At 46.4% G+C, this 16,575-nt stretch overlaps 2 protein-coding genes and 1 pseudogene across 8 annotated transcripts in view; 1 reads left to right on the plus strand and 2 right to left on the minus strand.

Moving 5' to 3' along the window:
• RPS6KB1 (ribosomal protein S6 kinase B1) overlaps positions 1 to 9,200 on the minus strand; it is a 61,247-nt gene extending 52,047 nt beyond the window's left edge. For 3 of the 4 annotated variants that reach the window (XM_025362646.1, XM_025362643.1, XM_025362642.1), the window contains exon 1: positions 8,921 to 9,200. In XM_025362646.1, the coding sequence (XP_025218431.1) occupies positions 8,921 to 9,061 (141 nt within the window). In that variant the 5' untranslated portion in view covers positions 9,062 to 9,200. Of the gene's footprint in view, positions 1 to 8,322; positions 8,452 to 8,920 lie in introns of all 4 variants that reach the window. The other variant, XM_025362644.1, reaches the window with a different exon arrangement.
• A 99-nt stretch (positions 9,201 to 9,299) lies between these two features.
• Positions 9,300 to 16,575, plus strand: part of TUBD1 (tubulin delta 1) — a 34,704-nt gene continuing 27,428 nt past the window's right edge. Inside the window, exons 1-4 of one of the 3 annotated variants that reach the window (XM_025362049.1) lie at positions 9,304 to 9,546; positions 11,204 to 11,414; positions 13,536 to 13,683; positions 15,049 to 15,144. Coding sequence is in view for 1 of the 3 variants with exons in the window: in XM_025362048.1 (XP_025217833.1) it covers positions 11,243 to 11,414; positions 13,536 to 13,683 (320 nt within the window). In the remaining 2 variants the exon portion in view is untranslated. Of the gene's footprint in view, positions 9,547 to 11,203; positions 11,415 to 13,535; positions 13,684 to 15,048; positions 15,145 to 16,575 lie in introns of all 3 variants that reach the window. The other 2 variants (XM_025362048.1, XM_025362050.1) reach the window with 2 other exon arrangements.
• On the minus strand, positions 14,129 to 14,782 carry LOC112610352 (annotated as a pseudogene). Its single transcript, XR_003116320.1, has one exon. The product of XR_003116320.1 is annotated as an NADH dehydrogenase [ubiquinone] 1 beta subcomplex subunit 8, mitochondrial pseudogene (transcript).

Below are 16,575 nucleotides of genomic sequence, written 5' to 3' on the forward strand. Positions count from 1 at the left end.
GGCCTGGAAAAGCCAAATTTATAGAGATGAGAAATAGATTAGTTAGTTGGCTGGGGCTGAGGGTGAGAACCAGAAATAACAAAATTGGCCAAAAGTTTCTTTTTTTTTTTTTTTTTCTCTCCAGAGACAGAGTCTTGTTATGTTGCCCAGGCTGATTTCAAATTCCTAGGCTCATGGGATCCATCTGCCTTGGCCTCCCAAAGTGCTGGGATTACAGGCGTGAGCCACCACGCCCGGCCCCAAAATTTCTTTAGAGGGTGGTAAAATGTTTTTTTTTTTTAAAGATGGGGTCTCAGCCGGGCGTGGTGGCTCACACCCATAATCCTAGCACTTTGGGAGGCCGAAGTGGGCGGATCATGAGAAGATTGAGACCATCCTGCCTAACACGGTGAAACCTCGTCTTTACTAAAAATAGAAAAAAATTAGTCAGGCGCCTAGCAGGCGCCTGTAGTCCCAGCTATGAGGCAGGAGAATGCGTGAACCCGGGAGGTGGAGCTTGCAATGAGCTGAGATAGTGCCACTGCACTCCAGCCTGGGTGACAGAGTGAGACTCTGTCTCAAAAAAAAAAAAAAAAAAAGACAGGGTCTGACTCTCTCGCCCAGGCTGGAGTGCAGTGGCGCAATCTTGGCTCACGGGAACCTCCGCCTCCCAGGTTCAAACGATTCTCCTGCCTAAGTCTCCCAAGTAGCTAGGATTACAGGCATGCACCACCACGTCTGGGTATTTTTGTATTATTAGTAGAGACGGGATTTCACCCTGTTGGCCAGGCTGGTCTCGAACTCCCAACCTCAGGTGATCCATCTGCCTTGGCCTCCCAAAGTGCTGGGATTACAGGCCTGAGCCACTGTGCCCGGCCGAGTGGCAAAAATTTCTAAAACCTAATCGTGGTGAGGGTTGCAAAACTCTGTAAATATACTCAAAGTCACTGAATTGTAGAAACAAAGAACAAAAAACTTGGCAGCAGAATTTCAGTTATTGACGTTACAATATATAGCTTTAAAATGAATCTAACCTGATTATGAACTCTCAGTTTGCACGAAAGGATACCAACTAATTGAAAATAGAATCTAGGCCAGGCGCGTGGCTCACGCCTGTAATCCCAACACTTTGGGGCTGAGGCGGGCGGATCACCTGAGGTCGGGAGTTCGAGATCAGCCTGGCCAACATGGAGAAACCCCGTCTCTACTAAAAATACAAAGATTAGCTGGGCCTGGTGGTGGGCACCCGTAATCCCAGCTACTTGGGAAGCTGAGGCAGGAGAATCGCTTGAATCCAGGAGGCGGAGGCTGCAGTGAGCTGAGTTCGCGCCACCGCACTCCAGGCTGGGTGACAAAAGTGAGACTCCATCTCAAGAAAAGAAAATAGACTCTAAAAAATTACAAGTCTTTAAGCAACCGTGTCCAAATTTTAGAGTAATTAAGATATTAAAGTGAATAATCTTTCTTCAAAACTACCAGTACACAGCCAACATACACAACAAAAACAGGTGTGTGTGTGTGTGTGTGTGTGTGTGTGTGTGTTTAGCAACTAGATTTCTGTCACCCAGGCTGGAGTGCTGTGGTAGGATCACAGCTCATTGCATCCTCAAACTCCTGGGCTCAAGTGATCATCTCTTCTCAGCCTTTGGAGTCACTAGGGCCAGGTGTGTGCTACTATGCCCACTATTTATTTTTTTAATTTTTTGTACAGATGGGGTCTTGTTTTGTTGGCCAGCTTGGTCTCAAACTCTTGGCCTCAAATGATCCTTCCACCTTAGCTTCCCAAAGTTCTGGGACTACAGGCATGAGCCATCATACCCAGCCAAAAATTGATAGTATTCTTATAGAATAAATGTTCAAATGCCCCCAAAACACAAACTTTTAGTCATAACTCACTCACGGTGTGAACAAATCACAATAACATGTAATACCAGCAATGTACATTTCATGATTATACACAGGCAAAGAGATGGGGCAGTATCAAGAGGAATAAAACCAATTCTCACCATTTTAACCAAATACAGTTTCTTTTGTGTGTGGGATATGGGGGTGGTCATGGTTAAAGGTTTTTTTGTCTTTGTTGCCCTATATAATCACCTAGGATGGCTTCACTTTTATGACAAAAGACTAACTTCTTTCTGATGTGATAAAACTGGTATGACATAATTGTTTTTTCTTTAATGTTAGTTTTATTTAATTCTAAATTAAAGACTACAGAGTAGTTAAGACTGAACCATGATTTTGAAGCCACCTCACAAGACATGCCCTGTAGCTATGTTTCATTTCCTGAGCTGGCCAGACCTGTAATGCTGGCACCTGCATATTGTGCTAGTAACTTTTACCATTACCGTCTAGGAGAGAAGCACTTGAGGCACAAATCTTTTCTGCTACTCAGTATTACCTTTAGAAATCTCACACAAGAAGTGTCAGCTAACATTACGTAATACATACTGACAACTCTCTTTCACAGGAAACTCTTTACTCCTTTTTTTTTTTTCTTGAGATGAAGTCTCGCTCTTGTCCCCCAGGCTGGAGTGCAATGGCGCGATCTTGGCTCACTGCAATCTCCGCCTCCTGGGTTCAAGCGATTCTCCTGCCTCAGCCTCCCAAGTAGCTGGGATTACAGGTGCCTGACACCAGGCCTGGCTGATTTTTTTTATTTTTAATAGAGACGGGGTTTTCACCATGTTGGCCAGGCTGGTCTCAAACTCCTGACCTCAGGTGATCTACCTGCCTCGGCCTCCCAAATGGCCAGGAAACTCTTTACTCCTAATTTTTTTCTGCTGCCTTAAGCTTTATGGGCCTATCCAATGTCTTTGCTGTGTTCATTAGGATTGACAAGATTCAGTAACTTAGAGGAAATGGAAGAAAGGGTAGAACTTTGCCTAAACTCTTGGGTTATTTAAAAAATAGTTGCTGTGGCCAGGCACAGTGGCTCACACCTACAATCCCAGCACTTTGGGAGGCCGAGGCGGGTGTATCACCTGAGGCCAGGAGTTCGAGACCAGCCTGGCCAACATGGTGAAACCCTGTCTCTACCAAAAAAATACAAAAAATTAGCTGGGTATCATGGCGGGCACCTGTAATCCCAGCTACTTGGGAGGCTGAGGCAGGAGAATCGCTTGAATTCGGGAAGTGGAGGCTGCAGTGAGCCGAGATTGTGCCATTGCACGCTAGCCTGGGCGAATAGAACAAGAAGACTCCGTCTCAAAAAAAAAAAAAAAAAAAAAAGAGAATAAACCCATTCTGGAAATTCTATCAGTTCAACTAATGAAGATACAAAGCACCTTCCTATCCAGTTTTCTCCCATGCCCTGCTCCAAAGCCACTGTCACAGAGAACCAACGTAACTGATAAGAGTATGGTATATGGTATACATAATGAAAGTAATCTCATATTTGATTACTTCAAATATGAGATTATTTCAAATTCTGAATTACAGTACAAAGTGAGAATTTTTTAAATTGCTAATGCTACAGACAGCAGAGAAGATTCCAATATTTTTGCAATCTAATTAAATTCTCTGAAGGAAAACTTCTCCTTAGTTTCAATTCACTGCCCCAAATGATATCATCAACAGTGAAACAAAAAAACAAACAAAAAAGACACCCTTCCCCCAAAAACTCCCCTCTTACCAATAGGCTTTGATTATATTCCTCTGAGATATTTAAACAGAATCTTTTTTTTTTTTTCTGAGATGGAGTCTCACTCTGTCACCCAGGCTGGAGTGCAGTGGTGTGATCTCGGCTCACTGCAACCTCCACCTCCCGGGTTCAAGAGATTCTCCTGTCTCAGCCTCCTGAGTAGCTGGGACTAGAGGTGTGCACCACCATGACCAGCTAATTTTTGTATTTTTAGTAGAGACTGAGTTTCACCATATTGGCGAGGCTGGTCTCCAGCTCCTGACCTTGTGATCCACCTGCCTCAGCCTCCCAAAGTGCTGGGATTACAGGCGTGAGCCACTGAGCCCAGCCTTAAACAGGATCTTTTTTAAGTTAGGTAGCAGATATTCAACTTTGTCCATAAATGTATCAGTTTAGTCTCCTCATCTTTTAATCTCTGATGAATTAAATAAACTATGTAAATACCTATATTTACTAATGCATAGTCACTCTGTAATGTACCTTGAAAGGCACATCTCTCTAAATGGGATCAATTATTTTAAAAAAAAAATACACACTATGATACTACAGTTGTAAAACTACAGCACCTCTAGTTTAACTGCAATTATTAAGTCTCTAGGCATATGAGGGTAAATCTGAATGATTGGTTCCTTAGCAATAACAAGACAAGCTGTATTTCTGTGAACTAGCTAATGGCTTAATACACCAGGATATTTTGAGAGTACTGTACTTTATGTACTTATTTCATGTAACCCTCATGTTACAGAAAATGTCTGAGATTAAGGAATTTACTCCAGATCACAGAGTGAGTATGGCCAAAGGAATCTGAATTCACTTTTGACATACCACAAAGAGGAACTTTATAAACATGACTAGTAAATGCAGTGAAGAACCGGTGCAATGAAGCTTGCTGAATTGAGTCAGAAGACACTACCACTGTGCGATCTTTGGCTATCATCTGGCCCATGCCTCAGCTTCCTTACTATAAAATGAAGAAGACTACTCTGATATGCACCAATGGCTAAAAACTTTGTGTAATAAATAAAGGCAATAAATTCACAAATAGAACTATTAGAAGATTTTCTAGGCCGGGCGCGGTGGCTCAAGCCTGTAATCCCAGCACTTTGGGAGGCCGAGACGGGTGGATCACGAGGTCAGCAGATCGAGACCAGCCTGGCTAACACGGTGAAACCCCGTCTCTACTAAAAAAATACAAAAAACTAGCTGGGCGAGGTGGCGGGCGCCTGTAGTCCCAGCTACTCGGGAGGCTGAGGCAGGAGAATGGCATAGACCCGGGAGGCGGAGCTTGCAGTGAGCTGAGATCCAGCCGCTGCACTCCAGCCTGGGCGACAGAGCAAGACTCCATCTCAAAAAAAAAAAAAAAAAAAAAAAGAAGATTTTCTAAGAATCTAAACTTCTCTCATTTTCCAGATTTTTTTTTTTTTTTTTTTTTTAAATTTCAGGGTAATCTGGATGTCACTGAATCTCCTTGGATTGCCAACCCAATTCTACTCCAAATCTTCCATTATCCATCTTTTTTTTTTGCTCTGTAGCCCGGGCTGGAGTGCAGGGGCCGGATCTCAGCTCACTGCAAGCTCCGCCTCCCGGGTTCCCGCCATTCTCCTGCCTCAGCCTCCGGAGTAGCTGGGACTACAGGCGCCCGCCACCTCGCCCGGCTAGTTTTTTGTATTTTTTAGTAGAGACGGGGTTTCACCGTGTTCGCCAGGATGGTCTCGATCTCCTGACCTCGTGATCCACCCGTCTCGGCCTCCCAAAGTGCTGGGATTACAGGCTTGAGCCACCGCGCCCGGCCCCATTATCCATCTTGAGGCACCTCTTAGAATCACACACTAAAAAGAAACATTTTCAATTCCAAAAAGTGTTGCTAAGACATATTTTACAGAAGTCTCTTCCTCAAAATCCTCTTAAATTGCCTTTGCTCTTTCCCCAAACTTTCTCTCCCCAAGGTCGGGTCTATATTTCTTTCTCTTTCCTATTTCCACCAATTTTTCTGACCTCCTCCTCATACCCTCTCAAAATCCTACTTGCTTGTACCCAGCAGGACAAAAGCCCTGGAACACCTACTGCTCTTGAAACACAACAAGAAAGTGAAAAGAAAAAGTCCCAGTTCATACAGGAATTTTAATGCAGTATTGTACTTTCAAAAAAGAATAAACCTGGCCTGGCGTAGTGGCTCACACCTGTAATCCCAGCATTTTTGGAGGCTGAGGTGGGCAGATCACCTGAGGTTGGAAGTTCCGGACCAGCCTGACCAAAATGGAGAAACCCCGTCTCTACTAAAAATACAAAAATTAGCCGGGCCTGGTGGCGGGCACCTGTAATCCCAGCTACTCAGGAGGCTGAGGCAGGAGAATCGCTTGAATCTGGGAAGTGGAGGCTGCAGTGAGCCGAGATTGCACCATTGCACTCCAGCCTGGGCGAACAGAACAAGAAGACTTCGTCTCAAAAAAAAAAAAAAAAAAAAAAAGAGAATAAACCCATTCTGGAAATTCTATCAGTTCAACTAATGAAGATACAAAGCACCTTCCTATCCAGTTTTCTCCCGTGCCCTGCTCCAAAGCCACTGTCATAGGGAACCAACATAACTGATAAGAGTATGGTATATGGTATACATAATGAAAGTAATCTCATATTTGTTTCCCATTGTATTTAGTGTACCATTATGTTCGATTAAGAGGCTAACTGGAATTCCGTATGAAAACATCATTAAAAAAGCACACACCGGCCGGGCACAGTGGCTCACGCCTGTAATCCCAGCACTTTGGGAGTCCAAGACGGGTGGATCACTGGAGCTCAGGAGTTCGGGACCACCCTGGGCAACATGGTGAAACCCCATCTCTACTAAAATACAAACAATTAGCCAGGCGTGGTGGTGCGCGCCTGTAGTCCCAGCTACTCAGAAGGCTGAGGCACGAGAATCACTTGAGCCCGGGAGGCTGAGGCTGCAGTGAGCGGAGATTGGGCCACTGCACTCCAGCTTGGACTACACAGTGAGACTGTCTCAGAAAAAATTAAATTAAAATAAAATAAAAAGCCTGGTTGGGTGGCTCACACCTATAATCCCAGCACTTTGGGAGACCGAGGCAGGTGATCACCTGAGGTCGGAAGTTCAAGACCAGCCTGGGCCACATGGTGAAATCCCGTCTCTACTAAAATACAAAAAATTAGCCGGGTGATGTGGCATGCCCCTGTAATCCCAGCTGCTCAGGAGGCTGAGACAGGAGAATCGCTTGAACCCGGGAGGCAGAGGCTGCAGCGAGCCAAGATCGCGGCACTGCACTCTAGCCTGGGAGACAGAGGGAGACCCTGTCTCAAAAAAAAGCCAGGCGCGGTGGCTCACGCCTATAATCCCAGCACTTTGGGAGGCCAAGGTGGGCGGATCACAAGGTCAAGAGATGGAGACCATCCTGGCTAACAGTGAAACCCCATCTCTACTAAAAATACAAAAAATCAGCCAGGTGTGGTGGCATGCACCTGTAGTCCCAGCTACTCAGGAGGCTGAGGCAAGAGAATTGCTTGAACCCGGGAGACAGAGGTTGCAGTGAGCCGAGATCACGCCACTGCACTCCAGCCTGGGTGACAGAGCAAGACTGTCTCAAAAAAAAAAAAAGAAAGAAAGAAAAGAAAAAGCACACACCTCAATATCCACTTTCTAAACCATGTGATTTTGATTTAGTCTCATTTGATTATGAAAAGAACAGTATTGGCCAGGTACGGTGATTTATACCTTTATAGGTGTAATCCCAGCATTTTGGGAGGCCAAGGCTGGTGGATCATTTGGGGTCAGGAGTTCAAGACCAGCCTGGCCAATACGGTGAAACCCCATCTCTACTAAAAATACAAAAATTAGCCAGGCGTGGTGGCGCATGCCTGTAATCCCAGCTACTCGGGAGGCTGAGGCATGACAATCGCTTGAACTGAGGAGGCTGGGATTGCAGTGAGCTGAGATCGCACCATTGCATTCCAGCCTGGGCAATAGAGTGAGACCTAGTCTCAAAACAAAACAAAACAAAACAAACAAACAAACATAAAGAACAGTACTATTTTAGGCCACTTAGTTTCTTAAAGTGTTCAAAGTTCTTTATATATACCATCTCAATATTTTGTCAACAGTAGGGCAGGTGTCAGAGGAAAAAACCGAGGGTGAGGCAAGGGAAAGGAAGCCCCTATGTAATTAGAGCAAACATCTAACATCAGTCATTATCCCATGTATTCAACTAGACATTGGAATTCAGATGCAAAACTACCAAGAGGTTATCAACTGATGATCATTTGGTCCAGGATCAGTGGTTTAGTATGACAACATTTTTGAACTTAAAGTGCAATTTGTCATTTTTTGATAAATGTATCTAGGGAAAAATAAAAGATATTCCATAAAGATTAACAAACCACTAAGCCAGCCAAGGTAAAAGCAAGCTATGCATTAGGAAATACAATTCTAAATTTAGTACCCTAAATTACAGCAAGGAAAGCCCTCATACCACCATTCACAAGTCTCTGTTCAGGCAACTTATTTCTGGCAAGCTAAATCAAGGCTGTCAACACTTTTTTTTTCACCCCAAAATTACATTAATTATTCTGAAAAAAATATAGACATCTTCAACTTGGGGAAAGGTTACAAGTGCCGTGTGTCCTCATAAATGCTTGTTTTAAAAAGTCACACGGAAGGGGGTTTAAAAAAAAAAAGCAAACAAACAAACCCTGGAAGATTGGAAGATGCAGCAGAGCCCCCTTGCTCCCGAAATAAAACTCCTGGTGGCTGTAACAGCAGCGGCAGTGCTACTCCCGACAGAAGTTTTCAGCTGTCACTTCTAACAGCTGAGCGCTTCCTAGGAGAGAAGCGACAGGCCGAGAAGAGAGGTGGTTGTGGGAGATCTGAAAATTTAATACTTGAAATTCTAGACTCGAAGGGAAACCCTCCACACTTCACCTGCACTTACGGGACACCCAGCAAGCGCAGCCCCCGTCTCCCCATCACACGCTCACGCCACCCGCGCCCCGCCACACTCAAGTCCAGCAGCTCGAGGAATCGACCACGCGTCCGTTCTCTTTCCCCCTTCAGACTGTTCGGGGCTGCGCTGACCTGGGGCTAAGGGTGCGAACTGCACCTGCGAGCCCCGCAGAGGCCTCACACCTAGGGCCATGTCCGCCCCGCCCGCTCCCCTGTCTCGGGCCGCGCGACCCTCAGCTCCTCAGGAGCCCCCCCGAGTCTCCACGCTCTAGGACACACCGCGCTTCCTGCGCCCGCGCCGCCGCCCCGGCCCTGTCACCTCGGGCCCCCGGGGACCCGGGCCTCACCCCCTCCTCCAGCTCATCCTCTGAGCCCGCGTCCTCTGGCTGGTCCAGGTCTATGTCAAACACTCCTGCCATGTCCTCAGCTTCCCTGTCTCGGAAGTCCGGCGCTGGGTAAAAGCCGTCCCGCCTCCTTCGTCGCCTCATGGGCCCGGACCCGCCGCAGCCACCACCGCCGCTGCCGCCATCACCGGCTGCTTAGGCTCAGTGCGTCTGCGCCTAGGCCCTAGACTGGCTCCTAAAGTTCAGCGCAGGAGCATGCGTACAGGGTTCCGTGAAGCCAAACTGTGGGCAGTAGACATGCGCAGAACTATCGCCAGGATCCAGGTGCTGGCAGAAACATGCGCAAAACACCAGCCGAAGCTGCGCGTGGAGACTAGAGCACGCGCATTGTCAGCTAAAGCTTTCGGTGGACATTGAGCATGCGTACCGTATCTGAAGTTCGTAAATTGAAATTGAACATGCGTAATTAATCTTTCTGAATAGGAAAAAATATATACACAACAAAAACTCTCCGTTTATGGAACATGCGCATTCGTTCTCAGGTGTTTCGTGTTGAAAGTGAGCATGCTCATGGTGAGTAGGTTGGTCCGAAGTTTGAACCGGACAGAAGTGCTTGTCCGCATCTGGCGGTGAGTCGTGTTACGTGTGGGGAACTCCTGGGGCCCGTGGGGAACGGGAGACCTTTTGGCTTTGCTGTTTACTAGTTCTGTGGCGTGGCCTTGGAAAAGTCAGTAACCTTTCAGAGCCTCAGTTTCCTTATCTGTAAAATGAGGATAATAAAATACCTACTTTGCCGTTTGACATTTTAAGCACAGAGTCTGTCTTCACAACCCACGGCTCATTTCCAGTGTTGCATAGACCTGATGTGAAGTCTTTATCAAAAATTATCAATTTTCCTAGGTAAAAATAATGAGGACCTGCTCTAATATTTCTTTTGCTTTCTTTCTTTTTTAAAAGGAGACAGGGTCTCGCTCTGTTGCCCAGGCTGATCTGGAATCCCTGGGCTCAAGTGATCCTCCCCCCTCGGCCTCCCAAAGTACTGAGATTACGGGCATGAGCCATTGCGCCCGGTTAATATTTCATATGGTTTTCTTTCTCCAAGCTCCATCTTTCTTGCTGTCCTACCTGAGCTAAACACAAAATCTTTCTTACAGGTTTTACTAAAGTTACCAGGCTAGACTAGTGGAGAAAGCCTAAGTCATATTTAGAAGAGAGAAAATTAATGTTAATTGAATGTGCAATATTGAGCTCACTTCTGCGTTCTACATGTTCTTGTGGTGTGAAGGGTGGTACTACTAATTTCTTCAATCGACATTTGTTTTGTCTTGTTTTTATTTTTATTTTTTAATCTTTGTTTGTTTGAGACAGGAGGATGTCACTCTGTCACCCAGGCTGGAGTGCAGTGGCAACATCTTGGCTCACTGCAGCCTTGACCTCCCAGGCTCAGGTGATCCTCCCACCTCAGCCTCCTGAGTAGCTTGGACTGCAGGCGCACACCACCACGCCCAGCTAATGTTTGTATTTTTTGTACAAACAGGGTTTTGCCATGTTGACCAGGTCTAGAACAGCCAGGCTAACGTGATCCTCCCAACTCAGCCTCCCAAAATGCTGGCATTGCAGGTGTGAGCCACGGCACCCAGCCTCTTTTTTTCTTTGATCACACCTCAACTGAGGAGAATGTTTTGTTTGAAATGTATGTTTAGGAAAAAAGTGAGTATAAATCAGATTTTGGAAACTATTGAGCTGTGTATGAATGGATTCATGTACAGTAAATCACAAATCCCAAAACCATATAGAAAGTAAGATAACTTCCTTGAATGACTGGCTCCTTAGACAATGCAGCTGTTCCATCTCCAACATTATATATGTATGTGGCATTTTAAAATGACTTTTTGGGCTGGGTGCGGTGGCTCACGCCTGTAATCCCAGCACTTTGGGAGGCCGCGGTGGGCAGATCACGAGGTCAAGAGTTCAAGACCAACCTGGCCAACATGGTGAAACCCCGTCTCTACTAAGAATGCAAAAATTAGCCAGGCATGGGAGCACGTGCCTGTAATCCCAGCTACTCAGGAGGCTGAGGCAGGAGAATCGCTTGAACCTGGGAGGCGGAGGTTGCAGTGAACCGAGAGTGTGCCACTGCACTCTAGCCTGGGCGACAAAGCAAGACTCCATCTCAGGGGGAAAAAAAAAAAGACTTTTTATTGATATATAATTAACACATATGGCATTTTATTTGTTCTTATTAGTAATGTAGTAGTTCTCAAAGCCTATTTTTTTCGATTACAGGTTGTTTTTAGAGGTAATACACCTAGTTTGTGGCTCAGCATGTCAATTGTAACAGTGCAACTTGGTCAGTGTGGCAATCAGATTGGTTTTGAAGTTTTTGATGCTTTGCTTAGTGACTCACACAGTTCCCAGGGACTCTGCTGTAAGAGAGAGAATGAGGCATATCAAGCATCTTGCAAAGAGAGATTCTTCAGTGAGGAGGAGAATGGAGGTAGGTGTGGCCCACAGTCCTCTCCTTTTCTCTGATAGAACCAACCCCTTCAAAGCCAGGCCTTCCACATGGTTTTCAAACCCCATTCCTTCCCATCTCACTAGGGAATGACTTTGTTTTTGCTTTTCATTTCTATGTTAATAATCTTTGCTTTTCCAGTGGCATTTTCCCTTCCACATGCTCAGATCTCACCAATTTAAAACCAACCAAACAAAACTCATCTCTTGACTATAGCTTTCATCTCCCTTGTTATCTCTTTGCCTTTCTTCTAAGATTCTCAAAAGAGGACCCTGCTTAATCACCTATGATCCTGCTTCTGCCTCATAGCACCATTGAAGCTGCTCTAAAAAAGGTTTCCAGTGACCTCCGAATCACCAGATCCAACTACTGTTTTTCTTTTCTTTTTTTCTTTTTCTTGTAGAGACAGGTTCTTGCTATGTTACCCAGGTTGGAGTACAGTGACTATTCACAGGTCTCAGTCTCCTGAGTAGCTGGGACTACAGGTGCATGCCACCATGCCTGGCTCTTTCTTTTCTCTCTCTTTTTTTTTTTTTGAGAGAGTCTCACTCTGTCACCCAGGCTGGAGTGCAGTGGCGTGATCTTGGTTCACTGTAACCTCCGTCTCCCGTGTTCAAGCAATTCCCCTGCCACAGCCTCCCAAGTAGCTGGAATTACAGGTGCCCACCACCATGTCTGGCTAATTTTTGTATTTTTAGTAGAGACAGGGTTTTGCCACGTTGGCCAGGCTGGTCTCGAACGCCTGATCTCAAGTGATCCGCCTGCCTTGGCCTCCCAAAGTGCTCAGATTACAGGCTCTCTTTCTTTTTTCTTTCTTTCTTAATTTAATTTTATTTTTTTAAGACAGAGTCTAGCTCTGTCACCCAGACTGGAGTGCAGTGGTATGATCTCGACTCACTGCAACCTCTGACTACCAGGTTGAAGCAATTCTCCTGCCTCAGCCTCCTGAGTAGCTGGGACTACAGGCATGCGCCACCACACCCAACTAATTTTTTGTATTTTTAGTAGAGACAGGGTTTCACCATGTTGGCCAATCTGGTCTTGAACTCCTGACCTCGGGTGATCCGCCCGCCTCAGCCTCCAAAAGTGCTGGGATTACAGGCATGTGCCACCGCACCTGGCCAATTTTGTATTTTTAGTAGAGTCAGGATTTCACTGTGATGGCCAGACTGGTCTCTAATTCCTGGCCTCAAATGATCCACCTCCCTCAGCCTCCCAAAATACTGGGATTACAGGCATGAGCCACCACGCCCAGCCTCCCACCTGCCCTTTCTAAGGCTAGTTTGATGTTTTCATCTCCGTATTCCCAGCACAGTCTGTGGCACATCATAAGCATTCAGCATATGTTTGTAGTCTTGACCCAGGTACTCTTATTTTTTTCTTTTTTTGAAACAGAGTCTCACTCTGTTGCCCATGCTGGAGTTCAGTGGTACAACCTTGGCTCAGTGCAACCTCCATCTCCCAGTTTCTTTTTTTTTTTTTTTTTTGAGATGGAGTCTCGCGCTGTGTCACCCAGGCTGGAGTGCAGTGGCGCGATCTCGGCTCACTGCAAGCTCCGCCTCCCAGGTTCAGGCCATTCTCCTGCCTCAGCCTCCGAGTAGCTGGGACTACAGGCGCCCGCCACCACGCCCGGCTAGTTTTTTGTATTTTTAGTAGAGACGGGGTTTCACCATGTTAGCCAGGATGGTCTCGATCTCCTGACCTCGTGATCCGCCCGCCTCGGCCTCCCAAAGTGCTGGGATTACAGGCTTGAGCCACCGCGCCCGGCCCCATCTCCCAGTTTCAAACGATTCTCCTGCCTCAACCTCCCAAGTAGCTGGGATTACAGTCACGTGCCACCACGCCCGGCTTATCTGATCCAGGTATTCTTTTAGGCCTGCACTGATTCAGCCTGCTTAGCAAGTGCTGGGCTTGGTGGACATCTGCATATGCCTGCTGCTGCCCACTGGGATTTCTAAGCAGTATGGCAGATCTTTCTATCTCCAACCCCTGGAATTTTTTTTTTTTTTTTGGTATTTGGACACTTATGCTCTGAGTTACTCAAGTAAGACATAAGAAATATTTTTTTCTTTTGATGTTTTTGTTTTTGTTTTCCCCCTCTAGTTCCAATTGCCCGGGCTGTTCTTGTTGACATGGAACCCAAAGTTATCAATCAAACACTGTCAAAGGCTGCCCAGTCTGGCCGATGGAAATATGGTCAGCATGCATGCTTCTGTCAAAAACAAGGTTCTGGAAACAACTGGGCATATGGGTAAGAATAATTCCTTGTGATTTTCAATTTAGTGACAGCTACACAGTCGATTAATAGATAGCGAAGTTAGAACTGTACAGTTGATATACCAAGCACATAATCTTGAAATTGCTGTTTTAGATTTAGAATTTGATTTTACCCAGAAGAAACTCTCATTCCATGCCTGTGTCTGTGCTTAAGGTACAGGTAATGTTGAACTCAAGGATCTCTTTCAGCAGGATTTTCCATCTTCCTCACTGTCATGCTGCAAACTAACTTACCAAGATATAACAACTTACCAGATATAATATCCGTATCTGGCAGATATCTCAATGACAGAAAATACTACAAAACAGTAGTTCCCAAACTATGCTGCATATTAGAATTTCCTGAGGTTCTTTGGAAAAGTCCTGGTGCCTACGGCTCACTTCGAGAGATTCTGATTTTTTTTTTTTTTTTTTTTAACCACAGCACTGAGTTTTATTAGGGATTCCATTCAGGTTAAATTTCTAGGAATGAGGGAGTCCTAGTTAGAGGACACAAAAGCCCACAAAGCCTCCTCAGATCTCATAGTGAACCACTGACTCAGGTTCTTTAGAGGGATCACTGCCTCGTTCCAGGTACAGATTATTGCAAGCATACTGCTTTGGTCCCACAGGCTGGTAGACAGGGTACATGTCCCCCACCCAGAACATGAATGTCATGAAAGCCATGAAGCTGAACAGCTGCATACACGTGACATTCCAAGAAACAGGTGTGGGGGACATATCCACACAATTCCTGGTGTACATGTCTAGGTGCCAGTGCGTTGGTTCACCCCAGTTCAACCTCAGGTCCGGCTGGTCCCAGCTATACCATGGATTCCTCTCATGCTGTAGCAGTCAGGGAGCTTTGGGTAGTCGCCATACCGCATGCCATCATCCGGATAAGGCTCGTAGTCTCCCACACACATATTATACTTCTTGGGGGCGGCAGCCCGTCCTTCTGGGGTCCTAGGATAGGACGCTGGGAGCATGTCATTGGTCATGCGGGAGGCTGTCCGTGCGCCCAGCGGCACCACGTTCTGGGATGCCCTTTGTGGCCACTGGATTCCCAGGAACCCGGCCCTGGCCACCGCCATCTTCACCTTCACGTTTCCCTTCTGCCGAGATTCTGATTTAACTGATATGGGGTAAAGGCCTGATGTTGGGTTTTTGGTGTGTTTTTTTTTTTTTTTTTTTGAGACGGAGTCTTGCTCAGTCGCCCAGGCTGGAGTGCGGTGGCGCAATCTCGGCTCACTCCAAGCTCCGCCTGCCAGGTTCACGCCATTCTCCTGCCTCAGCCTCCCGAGTAGCTGGGACTACAGGCATGTACCACTATGCCCAGCTAATTTTTGTATTTTTTTAGTAGAGGCGAGGATTCACCATGTTACCCAGGCTGGTCTGGAACTCCTGGCCTCCGATGATCCACCTGCCCCCACCTCCCAGAGTGCTGAGATGACAGGTGTGCACCACCGGCCCTGCCTGCTGTTGGGATTTTTTAAAGGTCCCTAGGTGACTTTAATGTGCAGCAAGTTTTTTTTTTTTTTTTTTTAAAGACAAGAGTCTCGCTGTGTCGCCCAGGCTGGAGTGCAGTGGTGTGATCTCAGCTTACTGCAATCTCTGCCTCCCGGGTTCAAGTGGTTCTCCTGCCTCAGCCTCCGGAATAGCTGGTACTACAGGCACACGCCACCATGCCCGGCTAATTTTTGTACTTTTAGTAGATACTGTATTTCACTGTCTTGGCCAGGCTGCTGTCAAACTCCTAACCTCAAGTGATCCACCCGCTTCCACCTCCCAAAGTGCTAGGATTACAGGCATGAGCCACTGCGCCCGGCCATGTGCAGCACAGTTTAAGAACCACTGCTTCAGGACTGTTGTTAGGAATATTAAATATTATACTGTATCATAAACTTCTAGAACTACCTGGTATTATTGAAAGCCCCAGGTAAAGGAATGGCCACTACTCACCCCTGTAATCCCAGCAATTTGGGAGGCCAAGGCAGGAGGATCACTTGAGCCCAGGAGTTCAAGTCTAGCCTAGGCAACAGAGGGAGGCCCTGTCACTACAAAAAAATTTTAAAAAGACATTAGCCAGGTGAGGCTAGGCACAGTGGTGCACGCCTGTAATCCCAACACTTTGGGAGGCCAAGGTGGTGGATCACTTGAGGTCAGGAGTTTGAGACCAGCCTGGCCAACATGATGAAACCCTATCTCTACTAAAAATACCAAAATTAGGCCTGTCGCAATGGCTCACGCCTGTCATCCCAGCACTTTGCGAGGCCGAGGTGGGCAGATCATCTGAGGAAAGGAGTTTGAGACCAGCCTGGCAACACAGTAAAACCCTGTCTCTACTGAAAAATAGAAAAAATTAGCTGGGCGTGGTGGTAGACGCCATCCCAGCTACTCAGGAGGCTGAGGCAGGAGAATCACTTGAACCCAGGAGGCGGAGGCTGTGGTGAGCCCAGGTCATGCCATTGCACTCCAGCCTGGGCAACAAGAACAAAACTCCATCTCAAAAAATTAAAAAAATTTTTTTTAATTAAAAAATTAGATGGGTGTGGTGGCCTGTGCCTATGGTCTTAGCTCCTTGGGAGGCTAAGGCAGAAGAATCACTTGAACCCGGGAGGCAGAGGTTGCAGTGAGCCGAGATCACGCCACGGCACTCCAGCTTGGGCAACAGAGTGAGAATCTGCCTCAAAAAAAAAAAGAAATTAGCCGGGTGGCTGGGTATGGTGGCTCTTGCCTGTGATCCCAGCAGTTTGGGAGGCCGAGGCGGGCGGATCACTTGAGGTCAGAAGTTTGAGACCAGCCTGGCCAACATGGTGAAACCGTCTCTACTAAAAATATAAAAATTAGCTGGGCGTGCTGAACTGCATCTGTGGTCCCAGCTAAT

The sequence above is a fragment of the Theropithecus gelada genome, chromosome 16 (assembly GCF_003255815.1).
Source record: "Theropithecus gelada isolate Dixy chromosome 16, Tgel_1.0, whole genome shotgun sequence".
In the NCBI taxonomy this organism is placed as follows: Eukaryota; Metazoa; Chordata; class Mammalia; order Primates; family Cercopithecidae; genus Theropithecus; species Theropithecus gelada.